General features: G+C 56.0%; 1 protein-coding gene across 1 annotated transcript in view; it reads right to left on the bottom strand.

The window, feature by feature from the left end:
• Positions 1 to 6,830: 6,830 nt before the first annotated feature.
• MYO18B (myosin XVIIIB) overlaps positions 6,831 to 15,214 on the bottom strand; it is a 77,074-nt gene continuing 68,690 nt past the window's right edge. Inside the window, exon 42 of the mRNA XM_075515852.1 lies at positions 6,831 to 8,365. Coding sequence (XP_075371967.1) covers positions 7,072 to 8,365 — 1,294 coding nt within the window. The 3' untranslated portion in view covers positions 6,831 to 7,071. The remainder of the gene's footprint in view (positions 8,366 to 15,214) is intronic.

Below are 15,214 nucleotides of genomic sequence, written 5' to 3' on the forward strand. Positions count from 1 at the left end.
AGACAGAGACCAGGAGCCACGCAGAGAGATGCGAGTGTCCAGAGCGGAGACAGCCCTGCCGCTGCTGAGGCACTGGAGCCTCCTGGGCAGAGCCCGTGGAGAGGGGGTTGCTGAAAGGCACCTTTGGCTCTTTTAATTTGTCCTCCGCAGTTCTATCACAGCCTCTGCTAATTTGCTATTCAGATCTCAGCTTTAAACCCAGGAGCTCCCACGGAGGCTGTGCAGCAGATGGAGGGGCTGTGGGGAGGAGTGCCAGCCTAAGCCGAGCCCGGCAGAGCCTCAGCCCGAAGACACCAGCTCTTCCTCTGGCTCCTTATCCCGACTTCAGGGAATCGCTCCCCCTCGGCAAGCATGAAGCGATGGCTCGTGCCTGCAAGGTGTAGTTAAATTTTCACCAGATTAGCCAGGGTGCTCTTGGCTCCGCCGGGATTGCCAGGAGCCTCGCCAGAGCACGGCACACGACTGTCACCGGCGCGGCAGGAGGGTGCGGGCTGGCTCGCGCTGATGTAGGAAACCTAGCGGGACTTCAATAGGGGTAAAATTCAGCCTGGTAAAAAAAAAGCAAAGTCTGACAGATGGCCTTGAATCTGCAGGCACTCGGCGCTGAGCTGGGGAGAAAGGCAGCAGCGGGGAGCCGGCCAGGGAGCACAAATCCTGCCACCGTCCCGGCAGGGATTGCCGCCGAGGAAAGCGGGCGTGCGGGCAGCCTTCCTCCCCGCCGGTCCGGGCGCTGGGTGCTGGGAGGATGCTCTGGGCAGGCGTAGGGGGGGGCATTGCCGGTCCCGATCCTGGCAGGGACCTGGGGCTGGGGGTCTCCCTCAGTGGGTCCTGCACAGCAGAGGGGCACTGTCCCGGCTCTCCATCTGCGCAGGGAGGAGGGAGGTGGGCCAAGGCCGCACCGCTTCGGCAAGTCTGGGCTATTTTTGTTTCCCATCCAGCTCTGCCATGCCGACAAAGACTTGTCTCACCTCTGCAGAGTGAATTCCCCAGCCCAAGCCTGTTTGAAGGTCACCAGTAAATCGCTGTAGTGGAGGTGGGCTCGGCTGCTGTCAGAGCTGCCGGGACGTGAGACCAGCCACAACGGCAAACGTTGAGGAGAGCAAGAGGAGGCTTCCACGCCTGTTGAACCACCCACAGGACGAATAAATTCAATTATATCTCCCTTTTGGAAGGGACACATTTAAGTGGCAGAGAGGCTCTGTGCATGGCAGCAATCGGGTATTAACTCCCTGCATCCAATAGGCGTGAAATTGAATCCTGTCACACGCGGGGCGGGAGCCGAACGCTGCCCGGCCCTGCCTGCGCAGGCAGAGGGGAGGCTCCTCGCTCCCCTCCCGGCTGCCAGAGCCACCAGCCCGCAGGAGAAGCCCCGGCTGCTCTGCCAGGTCCCATCCCCAGGAGGGATGCTGTGAGGATGCGCACCGCCACGTGCTTGCCACCGCACTGAGCAGAGTTATGAATCAAAGCGGAGTGTTTCCAGATGCAGGCACCAAGGGAAAAAACAGCTTATTTGTTTGAAAAGAGGCTTACGTACCCGGCTAATAAACTTGGAAGTATAATAAATGGAGTTCCCTGACTTCCCTGAGAGCATTGGAGGGGGCCACAGAGCATCCCCCGACACCCAGCTCCTGCAAAGGCATTGCGGTTCAGGGGGGATGATGGGGAGCCCGGGGGGGGTCGCCAGCCCCGGTACCCCCTGCAGCAGGGTCGGTGCATTGCCTGGCCCGGTGACATGCGCCGGGCAGCACACAAGCCCACCTGGCTCGTCCGCTCCAGCATTCGATTCTCCGTCAGTTACAGATGTGATGTGCCAAAGAAAGCGTCTGCCAAACAGAACAGCCGGGTCCAGGCTCCGCGAACGCTGCAGTCAGTGGCAGGACGGCTTTGGACACTCTCAATCCTAAATGGTGAGCATCTTGCAAACGAAGGAGCTCTTTACAGAGATCATTTCGCTGATGAAGGCTCTCCGAAGGCACATCCACTGGAAGAAAAGAGCATGCTTTAATCATGCTAATTAGAAACTTGGCAATCTCGGTTGCTTGGTGCTTCTCTGTCTGATGTGGAGACACTTCCCCTTCCCAGTGTCTGCCTTCCTCGGAGAGGGACGGAGGCAGCCGGCTGCTGTGGGCGCATGGATGCAGGGGTGCTAGGGGGTTACCCGCAGCACTGGCCTGGTCCAGGCTCTGAGGTGCATTTGGGCAAAGGACACCCACCGTCTGCAGGGCTCTGGGCTGGCAGCACCCTCCCTTCTCCCAGGGCAACACGGACATCCCCGGGGGATGCCCTCTGCAAGGCACAGAGCACACTGCAGCCCCAAGCTGGGCTGGCAACGTTTGCATCTCAGCAGCAAAACTCATCCCACAGGCACAGCATCCTTCCCAAAGCCACGCTTTCCTTCCTGCGGGTGCCATCCCTCACAGCAGCAAACAGCAAAGCTCTTGTGCTGAAAGCTGGTAAATGTGGCTAAAATACAGGGGCAAAGAGAATAACTCTTGTCCTCCTACTCCAGGCTATAAACTGCCACGGTCCTAAACTTGAGTGACCTGGCCATCGGTTACTTGTCTCCTGTGCATTCGGGAGTGGGCAGGGAACAGGCATTTTTACACCCTGCGCTGTACACACGCAGTATTTATTGCCGGCCGGCGCTGACGGATGGCTCATTCTCGCTGCCCATGAGCATTGCTCTCCTCCTGCTCCGACTGCTTCAAGGGCAAACAATTCTCTGGACTCAGCCTGAAAAGCTCCAGTCCAAGCATCATTTTTCCCCGGTTTGTTGTTAAAGGATGTGCAAAGCCATTTCGAGTGACAGACCAATTTCCTTTGTGTCCTGCAAAGCAAAAGGAAAAAGAAGAAGTCAGTTTATTGCACACAAATCTGCTTTTCTTTTGCAAGTTTAAATAGTAACAGCTTAATGTTCAGCAAACCCACCGTTGTAGTAATTCCAAATCAAAGGCTCAGTGTCAAGGGAATCATTTTGCTACAGCCACCGAATAATGAGCAATTTATGTAGCGCTTTGAGATTAGATTAAAAATGAACCGCAAACCGACACCTCATCCAGCCGGTGTCTGTAGGTCGGACTTCAGAGGCCGAAGGTGGCGGCGATGCTAAGCAGGGCTGGACTCTTGGCACAGGTGCTGGCTGCCCTTCAGGGTGTCCCTCCCTCCCTCCAAGCGCCGCTGGTGTCCCTCCCCGCTGGTGCCACCAGCTGGCTCTGCGCTGGGCGAGCCTGGGTCCCCTTACCTGCAGACCCCACACCCTCATGGGCGCTGGCACGTCCCCCCAGCGCTGCGTGCTGCAGGGAAGGAGCAGAGAAGCGACCGAGCTGCGATGCTGCGGGAGGAAGCCATGCTGCGATGCTCTTCCTGCTCATCCGTCTGCCTTCACCCCTCAATCCGTGTCCTGCTCGCTGTCTTACAGCCCCGTACCCCACATTTCCCATCCCTCCCATGCCACGGACCACTCTGCCTCCCCTTCTGCCTGTGCCGTGGGAGCTGCCTACCCAGGGCCACGGGATCCCGGCGTTCCCACCACATCAGTGCTGCCACCATGCTAAAGTTTAATCAGATTATATCGGCTTGCCCAGCTCGTTTGGATAGTTAACTCAATGCATCCTACCAACGGCACACACATATGGAAATCCCTTGCGGTGAGCAGCTCTGTGGCTGCTCTCCCCCACCCTGTGCGCTGGCCCCCGTGTGTCACGTCCCCCCCCCCCCCCGCAGCCACTGCCCTGTCACCCCCACATCCACCACGGCCTCGGCTGGGGGTCCCCAGCCTTCTCCCCCATCCACGAGTATCTGGTGGTGCCGGGGGGCTGCGGGCAGCCTCTGGCTCGCAGCCCGGCAGCAGGCAGGCAGTGATTTGTTTGCAGTTGCACTGCATCCTTTTTCCAGCTGTTTTATTTCTCTGGAGGCTCCGAGAGCATCGCCCGACTCCGGAGCTGCTGGTCCCAGTTTCATTTACGAAGCAATAGCTGGCAGTGCCAGCACCGAGGATCAGATTCAATATGCCATCAGCGCTGGATGTAATGGCACACGAGAGCTCGTTAGAGCTGCAGCAGCGGCCAGGCGATCCTGGGGGTTTCCTCCTTGTCCTGTGTCTGAAGCTGGGTCTCACTGATGGCCCCCAGGACAGCCAGCACCAATCCTGCTCCCACCAGCTTCGCACACCAAGGCAGGAGACAGGCAGAACCTCCTGCCCAAGCAGACAACTTCCCTCCGCAGCCCTTGCGGAGGGTGGTTTGCGGGGGGCGAGGACAGGCTCAGCATCACTCAGGCTGAGAAGTTCACTGGGAAAAAGTTCCCATTCCTGCCCAGCTCGGCCGGTGCCGCTTTGTAAGATTTTTCCCTGAACAGTTTGTTCGAATATATTATTAAAAAATTCCAGACAAGTTGGAAGGGCAGACCATGAAGATATCTCTTCCAAACGACACAATCTGTGATTTTTCTTTTTTCATCTGAAAGCACAGAAGGGAGTACAGGATTTTTGTAAACTATTTTTTTCTTTGAGTTACATACTTTATGCAGAGAGAACTGGGGAGAAGATGTCTTTAACTTAATTTGTGAAATTGCAGGGACTGCAATGACGGCACAGCGCACTGCAGTTTGCCACCTTCAAGGGAAAAAAAGATTTTAAAAAACATATGCATGCTTTCTTACTGGGGTTGCACTGAGCTCCGAGAGAACTGAACGTACTCACAGAAACCGCCGTTAACAACCAGCTCTTCAGGGACCCTGCGAACGCGCTGCAGCGGTGAAAGCCGGCCCCTCGCTTCCCAAAGCGAAGTGTGTGTCTGGATAAATATCTGAAATAAACCATCTTCATTGCACGTGCAACGGACACCCGCCTACGACCGGTCAGGGAAGGTGGGGAAGGTTTGGGTGAAGCACGGTCCCCGTGGCCAGGCCACGCTGGGGCTTGGCGTGGGGTGTTTTTCTTGCTGTTGAGGTCTGAATCCAACCCCAGGAGATGCCAGTCCCTGCCCAAAGGAGCATGAAATCCATCCGGGGAGCAAGACTGGCTGCAAAGAGCAAAGCACGGGGTGTCCCAGCCCTGCGGCAACGCACAGCCCGGGGCCAGTCTCCCAGCCCGGTCCTTGAGCGCCACGTTACCTCCCCGGCACCGGCACCAGCACCGCGCCGCTGCGGGCAGGGCCAGCAGCCCAGGGCACCGAACGGCAGCTTTGCCAGCCAGGAAGGGGCAGGATCCGAGCACCCACCAAACACACGTACCCGGCTGCGGCGCACGGCTGGGTGTGTGCCGGGGTGGTGATGCTGAGATATAGAAGAACTACAAAATGCATCGATTTGTGTTTCCAGAAATAACAGAATCATTAGAAAGGCTGTTTTTAAACTAATTAGAGGTAATTTCTTCATTTGCTGTCTTCTTGCATGAGTCGCATCTAGCAAAAGAGAGACCTGGAAGCGCAGGGAATGTCACCTTGTGCAGAGCTGTCTCCTGCCTGCCAGGCTGCCGGCAGCGCGGAGCTGGCTGGGAGCGAGGAATTGCTGGGAATTGCTGACAGCCTACGGGCAGCCGAGTAAACTGCTGATGTGAACCCACATCCAGAGGTTTTGCAGTCATCTGTGACAAGGAAAATGCCTCTTGCTGCAAGGCTTTGGTTTAAATTAGAAATGAATGCGAAGAATCCAAAAGGCAAAACAAAATGCTGAAAACCACCCAATTTGCCTTTTCAAGCCGCCCCTGCGCTGCGGCCACCCCGGAGGGTCCAACGAGGTTGTGCAAATTAGTGCAAATGTGCCAGTCAAGCAAATTACTTAGAAATCACTGATGGAAAGGAAAGATTTGTTCATGTACCTGTATAATTTTGCCACAAACCTCTGATAAATGAGTAAGTTTGGATCTCTTCTAGGAAAGAGGGTTGAGGATGAAAAAAAGAGCTTTTTGTGAGTGCAGAGAGACGGGGAGGCTGGCAGGGTCTCGGGTGAGAAGCCCCCAGCCGTGGGGGCTGGCAAGGGGAGCGCTGGGCTCTGCACCACGCTGCTCCCCTGGACCTGCTCTCGCTGCGGGGAAGGAACGACAAGAAGAGGCTGGTGTCAAAGAAGCAAATATTTTATTGTGTAAAAACTAAGCAGACATCTGAATACAGCCTCCCATCGCCACACGCACCGCAGCGCTGCCTTGCATGCCAGTGGGATGTGCCCAGATGTCCCAAACAGGCAAGAGCCGTGAAAGCACCTACGGATCTGTCTTCAAATATCTACAGAATTATGAAAGCTTCAGAGCTCCGCTGTTGCTGGGTGTCACACCGAGACCCAAAAGCATCCTTCGGCCATTCGGCTGATTTTTGAGCAGTGCTACATGGGATGAGACATCTGGGCTGCACGTTCTGGGTTAAAAAGGAGGAGGTTTGGTGTTCCTCCAGCTCTTTACAGCATGGCCGTCCTCTGGCCAGCGTGGCATGTTATCAGGCATCTATGGCAGCCGCTGGGTTTTAATTACAGCACCAACTCCTGAGTCAAGCAACTGCAGGAGAACAAGAAAGTTCTTCAACCCCGCGGCTGGCCCCGAGCAAAGCTGCGGTGATGGAAACGGGGCAGGAGCATAAAGAAACCACAGTATGTTTAAAAACCTCCAGCATCCAGCCAAAGCGAATTGCAAGTTAACTGAACAAGCACGGGCAGCGGGATGAGTGCTCAGCGGGGCTCGGGAGGATGTGTCTGCCGGGTGGCATGGTAGGAGCTGGGCTGTCCCCAGCACCGGCAGTGTCCCCATTGCCCACCCCCCCGCAGCTCCAAAGGGGGCAAGGAGAGGGCAAGGGGGCTGCCATCCCCGGTGCCGCACGCCCTGCGCGGCATCCCTGGCAGAGCCGGGAGCACAGCCAGGCATCGGGGCTGAAGCCGGGCCAGTGCCTCCCCTGCCCTGGGCTGCTCTGGCGTGCTGGGGGGAGCTTGGGGACACCTGCTGGCCCGGGGCACCCTGTCCCCACACATCCCACGGCATCAGTGCAGGCACCGCATGGGCTGGAGGGACAGCGGCTCGGGGCCAGCACCGCAAACCTGCCACCGCTGCTCCGAGCGAGTGCCGGTCAGCCGCTGAGCACGGTGACCTTAGTCTTTTCCCAGGTACTTCCTCATGATGCTGTTGACATCGTCTTCCTTCCCTTCTGCCTCTGCCCGGCGGCTTGCCCCGCTGCTCTGGGTGCTGGCTTTGCTGCTGCACCCCTCCCCGTCCCCTCTCTGGGGCCGGCGCTTGATGCTGTCGGCGCTGCGGGAGGAGAGGAGGGAGCCAGAGGACGAGGAGGAGTCGGAGAGGTCCCCGGGGTCCTCCCGGGGGGCCGGACTGCGCTTGGCTGTGCCCTTCGTCTGGGAGGACGCCGAGCCGCCCGCTACAGCCTCATCCTGGAAGCGGACAGTGAGGGTCCGGTGGCCGTCCTTTCTGTCCCTCCCAGGCTTGGCCAGGCTGCTGGTGGAGCGGGATTTGCGAATGGCCGGGAGGAAGTCGTCGAAGTCGATGTTGGTTCTCCTCTCGTAGTTGAGGGTGGGTATTCTCCAGCTGAAGGGGTCACTCCCCTTCCCCTCGCCCAGCCCCTCGCTGGACGGCGAGCTCAGGAGCCCCCCAGAGCCCCTTCCCACCTCCACATCTTCCACCGACGGCTCCAGGCAGCTTCTCCAGGAGCTCGGCCGCAGCATGCCCAGCACCTCCATCCCCGCAGCCGGAGAGCTTGGCCGGCGGCCGGAGCCATCGAGGGTTTGCAGGAGGGAGTCGTAGGAGCCGAACTTTGATGCTCTTTTCAGTGCCGGAGAGCGTGCTGGCTCGGCCGGCTCCGAGGCCATGCTCCGCAGGCTGGAGGAGCGCACGAGGCCAGCGCCTGCTCCTTCGCCTGCCCCCGGCTGATACCTGTCAAGCTTCCCGGGGGAATCCTCCGCCGCTGGGAAAGCCCTGCAGCGCCGCAGGGCCGCGGCACCGGTGGTGCGGTAAATGGGGAGGGGAGAGGTGTCGCCCAGCGCCGGGCGCCCTTGCTCCCGCTCCGCTCCCCGCTGCCGCCGCAGCTCCTCCACGTACTCAGAGAGCGCGGCCGATGAGCTGGGCACCGGCCCTGCCGCCGGAGAGAGCCCTCTCCTCCTCGGCACCGTCGGAGACAGCGGGCTGGGGAACCTCCTGTCTGGGGCGGGGGAACCCCCCCGCCGCAGCACCAACGGGGATGTCTCTCCTATCCTATCCACGGGCTTTTTTGGGCTCTCCAGCTCCTCTTCGTCTGCCAGAGGTTTTCCATATTCCCGTCTTCTAGCGCTGAGCGAGGGACTCGCCACCCTCCCCACATCCGCAGCATCAATGGACCTGGCAGTGCTCAGGGAAGAAGCCGGCCGGCTCGTTGCTGGCTCCTTGGTGTCTCTGCTCACCCTAAACAACAGACATTGGCGTTAGTTTAAGCTATGTGATTTTCAGTGACCATAACGTCATTCAGCAAGGACAAAGCTGAGCAGCAAAAAGCCGGTATTGGCATGGTAGTCTCAGAACAAACTCCCACTGCCGCATTGAGCATTGGGCAATGCCCAAAGACTTTATCTTAAATAACTTTAAGTCAGCCAACCCGGCTAAATCCACAGCGTAGGATGTGTGGCGTGACCACCTTTAGCTCTGCCAAACCAACACATACCGCCAAATGTCCTTTTTTCTTGACAGATTATAGCAATATGTAGGATTTATTTTATTTTTGTCAAAGCCAAAGATTATTCACTAAAATTTTATGAAACCAGCTCGCAGAGTGCCCCGAATGCATCTTAACATTATTGCGGGGCACGTTTCATCCAGGAAAACAATTGTGAACTGCAGGAGCCCAATGATGCTTAGCCAGGGGCTGCTCACTGAAGAGCGACTGACAGAAGTGATGTGTGGGGATGGGACCTCACCCTGCAAACGGGGGCTGATGCGGATGGCAGGAACCGTGTGGGCAAAGAGGAGCCACACCGCTCCCCATCACAGCAGGACAGCGTCCCCAGAACATGCAGCCCTCACCCGGCAGGCTGACGGACAGTCTGTAGGGTTGGTTTAGCCAGAACATGGTGCCAAATTGGGGATGGCAGTGGCTCATCACAGGCAGCTGTTGCGCTTGCTACCAGGATTGCAGCTTGTGCAGAGCGCATATATGGAGCGGCAGAAAGGGCAACAACAACAACAACAACAACAACAACAACAACAACAACAATAATAATAATAATAATAATAATATGGCATGCCCCTCTGTGCTGACAGCAGAGCGGCACACAGCGGGTCTGTGGCTGGGACCGGCACATGGGAGACAATGCCCAGGAGGAGCTTTGCTGCCCAGCTGGTTTTCCTGATTTAACTCCTGCCCCTCACCATGGGGCTGCAAGAGCTGCTCTGGGACCGCCGTGGTGACACCGTTGCCACCCCTGCGCCGGCCGCTTGCTGAGCGGGACAAGGACAGGGTGGCAGTGTGGCAGGAGGAGGGGATGGTCCTGCCTTGCCCCAGATCCTGCCTGTCCCTCCCCAAAGCGTTCGATGGCACTGAGCACCCGCTCTGCCAGGACAGGAGCTTGGGAGCATGTCCTTGGGCACCGCGGCATGCCAATATGGCACCTGTTCAGCTGCCGAAGCCCTGGCACGTGCAGGCTGCAGAAAGGGCTTCTCTGCACCAAGCCTGTCCCCTTCCTTGTGCAGCTGATGCACAGAGATGGGGAGGGGGCTGCAGTCACCGGTGGGCTCAGTGTCACCGCTGACGCTAAGCTTGCAATGCGACACTTTACATCCCCCGCCCCAAGCACCTACATTGGCTTGAAGGGCTGAAAAACTGCATTTTCTGCCTGTCCCACCGTAGGGAAAGGCAAAGGGCCTCTTTGCCAGGACACGTCTGAAACAAAGCAGGCGCTCTGCAGAGCTGTGCCACGCCCCTCCTCATTTTAGATCCATCGCTTTCGATCAATGATAGCCAGTTACTATCTATAGGCTGCTCACGCGCAGCCGCTTGCCGGTGAGACGAGGAGCGTAAGCGCCTGCGAGCAATGCGTGTTGACAAAGGCTGCGCCCAGTGCTGGCAGCTGCCGGCACCGCCGGCAGATTATCCCCGCTTGCGGATACCCCTGGCATCACTCAGCTAAAGGGGACCTGGAACTGGCCTTAATGAGAAGGCTGCCACGATTTTGTCTGAAATTTGTGAATTTGCCTGAGAAAGAAAGGAGGCAGGAAAAAGAGAGCGATCGGTAGAGTAATGCAGCAGAACCCAAATATAAATACATCTCTGGGAGGCCAGCAGGCTTCAAGGTGCGGGAGCAGCGGCCAAGTTTTACAAGGCTGGTAATGAAGCATCCTGCCCCCGGAATGCTGGGGTTGCCATGGGAACGGGGTGAGAGCGGATAACCCAGCCACTGGCGGGACCCCTTCCGACCAGGCTCCGCTGACCCGTGAAATAATTTACATGCCGAGACAGGTTGAAGACAAACTCCGCGGCTGGGAAACACAAGGAATTGCAGAAGCGATGGGGTAACGGAGCGGCTTCAGGTCCCCGGCACCCACTGGCACAGCCCAGGGCACAGAGATGCCCGCCTGGCCCCGGCACTCGCTGCCATGCCACGTGCCCGCAGCTCATTAAACGGGCCCAAACCATTTGATTATCAAATGCAAAATGAGTTAACCAGAGATTTAATCTCCCTGGAACACAGCAACCTCCAGGGCTACCCCGCACCGCTGCGCCCGACGTTGCTGCAGCCTCGCAGCTGATTAATAGTTTGAGACATTTCGATAATGCTGGTTTTCAGGATCCTAAATTGCATCTTACCTAAATAGCTGGTGTAATCCTTCCATGAGAATTTGTACGGAAATTGCTCCAATCACTCTCTACATTTCCAAATAATATTGTAAACTGACTGCTGCACGACCGGCTTTCATAAATTAAACAGCCAGCTTCAATATTTTTCTTTGGTTTTTAAGACTGAGATAAAAGTGAGCTGGAGATGTAAGAAACACTAATGAACTGTGAACACGGCTGGTTTACATGCTGCTATTTATTGTCCTGTATGACGGACAGTTACTATTTTTATGAAAATCTTTAGAGCCTGAAATAGATTGAGAGCTGCAAATACGGGATTGTTCCTCCAGCTCCCACAGCCAGTGCGAGTCCGGCCGCCGAGGCCCCACAGCCCCCAGGGTCCCAGCAGGGACCCCTGTGTAATGGAGCATCTCCTGCCCGTGCTCTCCATGCCCTGGTTTTCAGCAGAAGAGCTGAAATCCAAGACCACCCCATCCATCCTTGTCTCTCCCAACAGTTCCTATTAGCCGCGTTCATCGAGCAAAGCCCAGCCGCACGCGCCAGGAAAGGACTGGTTTCCCCAGGGAAGCTGCATCTCTCCAGACACGGCTCAGCAGCCCGTGGTCAGTGCGTGCGGTGCCGGCACCGGCAGGTCGGTGCCAGGGTCATGGCGTGTTAACTCCAAGCAGCGTCAGCTGCCGGGTGAGCGTACGCGGGGCCTGATTGGGTTTTAAATGGAAATGCAAATTCTCCTTGGGGTTTACACTAGTAGCAAAAGGGCACCGTGCAGTGGGGAAACTCTGCAGGCGTTTCTCTGCTTTTGATGCTTTTCCTCTTGCTTTCCGACATCTAAAATGCTCAGGTCCTTCCAGCAAAACCCGTTATCACTTCTCCTCCTAGGAAGCCAAAACCTGCTTTGCCCAGCTCTGGAGACCCTCGTACGGCGGCTCCAAGCTGCCGCCCACCCCGGCACCAGCCACCGCCGCTGCGTGCCCCAGCACGTGCGAGGGCGGCAGCCCCTGCTCCCGTGCCACGGGTGCACTGAAATTACACCTCCGTTTCAATTCATTACCTTCTGCAAAAGGAGCCTGAGGACCACAAGGTAATTTCTCCCATGCAACAGGTTTCTGATGGAACAAGCTCAGAGGCCGGTGCTGGTGCTGCCACATCCCACCGGGCTGCCGCAGCCGGGGAGGCTGGACTGATGTCCCCTGTCACCGGTCAAGCTGTGCCACCGCGGCTGCACCCCACATCACTGTACCAGCACCTCGTCTTCCTCATTTGTTCCTTTAACCGTACCCTGACGGCTACCAAAAAAACCACCCCAAAATCATGGCTAATCTTCTCTTGGCTGTCGTCAAGCCTCCTCACAAGGCAGGGCAGCAGTGCGAGACGGTCCCATCCCATCCTGCAGCATCCTCTGCTCATCCATAAACCCCAGGCTAAGGGCTGACGTACCGGCAATAACTCCCAGGGCTTGGACTAGCCCCCGGGAGCCCTGGGCAGCCCCGGTGGTGGATGCTGCAGGAGGCAGGACCACGAGCACGCTACAGATGCCAAGGAAACTGCCGCTCCTTGCCTCAGTGTCAGAGATGATTTTCCCCAGCCAAAGGCAAAAGCAGGGCCTCATGCAGAACTCAGAAGGTGTAGAATCACAGAATCGTTTAGGTTGGCAAAGACCTTTAAGATCGTCGAGTCCAACCATTAACCTACCACTGCCAAGTCCACCTCTACACCATGTCCCTAAGCACCACATCTACACGGCTTTCAAATACCTCCAGGGATGGTGACTCAACCACTTCCCTGGGCAGCCTGTTCCAGTGCTTGCATCTGTAAGCCAAACGGAGTTCTGCAATATGCCATTCACACCAAAGCAAATTACATACAACAATAATTAGTGAAGATTACATAGCAATTAACATGATTACAATTATGCTAGTTGAAATAATTTATACAATAAAAATCTACACATGCATTGCAACACATGACCAGGGATGAAAGTGTGGCTCGGATGCTTTTCCTGGTAGCTCATAAATAAAGCCAAGACAACTCCATTTCAGGGAGAGAAAAGAGACTGGCCTAATTTCTGTCAGAAGAGGATTTTCTTGTCACGCCGTCATCTACAGAAGAGCTCCCGGTTCCCCATATAATGATTTGCTTTTGACACAATAATGTCTAAAAATAAATGTGTCGGATCCCCACCAGCCTTGGGATCCGGGCTCCTGCTTTCCCGTACCGAAGCAGAAGGGGAAAGGATGCCGGGGCGATGCCGGGGCTGCGGATGCCACGGTGCCATGGGATGCAGAAACCGAGAGGCAGGGCCCTGTGCTGCAGGTCCATTCCCTGCTGCACCGCAGGATCAGCCCCTCTATCGCAATATAGCCCTGACCTGCCTGGCGAGGTGCAGAATAAAGGCATAAAGTTTTGAATTGGCTTCCTAAGAAAAAAAACTAATGGTTTATTCCAGCTCTGCAATGTGCTGTATTTATTGAGGCTTAGCCCTGCTGGCCAACATTTTGTACAAGCACTTAAATAGCAGAGAATTAAAGAAAACGTTAATCAAATCTCTCATTCCTGTACACTACGCTGACAATAACAGCCTTCTATGCTTTCCTCTGGCTTTTGGCAGCTGTTTGTTCAGGAAATATCCCATATGTAGTGCTGAGAAGCGAATGCTAGGAAGATTCATTTTTCATTACTGGGTGCTTGTGTAAGACAAAGGAATCTTAATAAGGCAGAGCTCGTTTCACTGATCTCATTTTTATTACCTTACCAGTCTCATCGTCTGTTTGTTTGCATTTCATATAGCCTCCTCTCTAGTATTTCCATCTTAGATTAGCTGAAGCCAAACACAGCTACAACACCAGGATTTGCAATTCGCCTCTTCATGACCCCCAGGACGGAGGCAGATTGTCACACTCTCTCCAGGTCTAGGTACAAATTGCCTCTCACAATGGCCGCAGTCAGCCCAGTAAGTTATTCTTATTAATCCCCAAGCCCACATACCTGCCCTTTTATTATATATCCAGTGTATTTCAGCTCAGAAATATGATATTAGCCATAACTCCTGATTTGCTGCCATTCATTTAGGATCAGAGTTGGGTCATTTGGACCAAAACCCCTCAAGCACTACTGAGGAATTACTTTACTGATGGCTGCGGGGTCCCAGCGAGCTCGGCCAGCTGCTCTCAGGGCTCCCACCCGTCACCTCCCCGCAGGTCCCAGCCCTGCCTGACCACCCTTAAATTCTGCCTTGTATCAGCAACGGACCGCTTCAAACCACTCCAGCTCGAGGTATCCGCTGCCAGGGGACTTGCTCTTCAGAAAATTAATTCTGGCAATAGTTATTTTACTGTACAAAGCAGGTGAATGCACTGGGGACAGATCTCGCCAGAATCAGAGCAGGGAGCTTCATACTAATGTCTGCAAGGAAATGGCAGTCTGCAAATCCTATTGTCTCGGAGCATCTATCTAGGGACCTGCACAGGAACAGGGGGCAGGCGGGTGCCTCGGTGAGCTGTGCCGAGCATCAGCCCGGCCCCTGCCCTGGTTCCAGAGGGAACGGGGGGAAGAGCCGGGAAAATAGTGACGCTCATCCCGATACACCATCCCCAGGAAAGCAGGGCGGCGGGGAGGCCCCGAGTCAGGGGCTGCAGGCAGGGGTACTGCCAGGGCTGCAGGCAAGGGGTTCTGCCAGCCCTGCCTGCCCTGAATTCGGCTGGTCGGTCTTTCCACCCGCGTGCACTGCCGGCTGCCACCACATTCCACGGCAACCAGTGCTACAGATCATTCATTATGCAAAAAAGCGTGCTTTTGTTTGTTACAAAGCTATTGCTTTGCAGATCTTTGCATGCACCTTCCCTGCATGGGGATGATGCTCTCTGGATCCACTTCAGCCCCGCGCTGCTCCCGGCCCCAGGACTCAAAGCTCCATCTCCGTTCACCTGCGGCTCTCCCAGGCCTTGAGGGCACCCGATGACTTCCCTGTCCCCGCCACCTCCCTTCTGAGATGCAGCTACCAGACCCCGATTTACAGGGCTTTTCAAAACTCAACCCATGCACAACTGCTTCACACATGAAACATGAAGAACCGGTTTGTCTGTGACCCTGCGGTGCTGGGGACGGCTGTAGAACCATGGGTTTGTCTATGGGCTAGAGGGTCACTCCGATGGGCACCTGGGCAAGGCGGCCTTGATTCGGGCTGGGCGCCTGGGCACCCGCCAAGCCGCGGGCAGCTCTGCCACTGAGCACCCCGGGGCAGCAGCGGGAGGCGAGCCGAAGCAGTTTGGCCATGCAAGTGCTCGGGCCACTCTCCAACTCCCTCACAGCCCATTAGCATTACCGTCAAAAATTAACATATTTTATATTAGAACTGTATAAATGCATACTGTTTCCTCAGCAGCGAAAGGCGAGCATATGGCATACAAATCCTCAAATAGGCTGCATCGCCTCTTTAAATTATCTCTAGAGAATACATCAAGGGA

The sequence above is a fragment of the Mycteria americana genome, chromosome 13 (assembly GCF_035582795.1).
Source record: "Mycteria americana isolate JAX WOST 10 ecotype Jacksonville Zoo and Gardens chromosome 13, USCA_MyAme_1.0, whole genome shotgun sequence".
NCBI classification, from domain to species: domain Eukaryota; kingdom Metazoa; phylum Chordata; class Aves; order Ciconiiformes; family Ciconiidae; genus Mycteria; species Mycteria americana.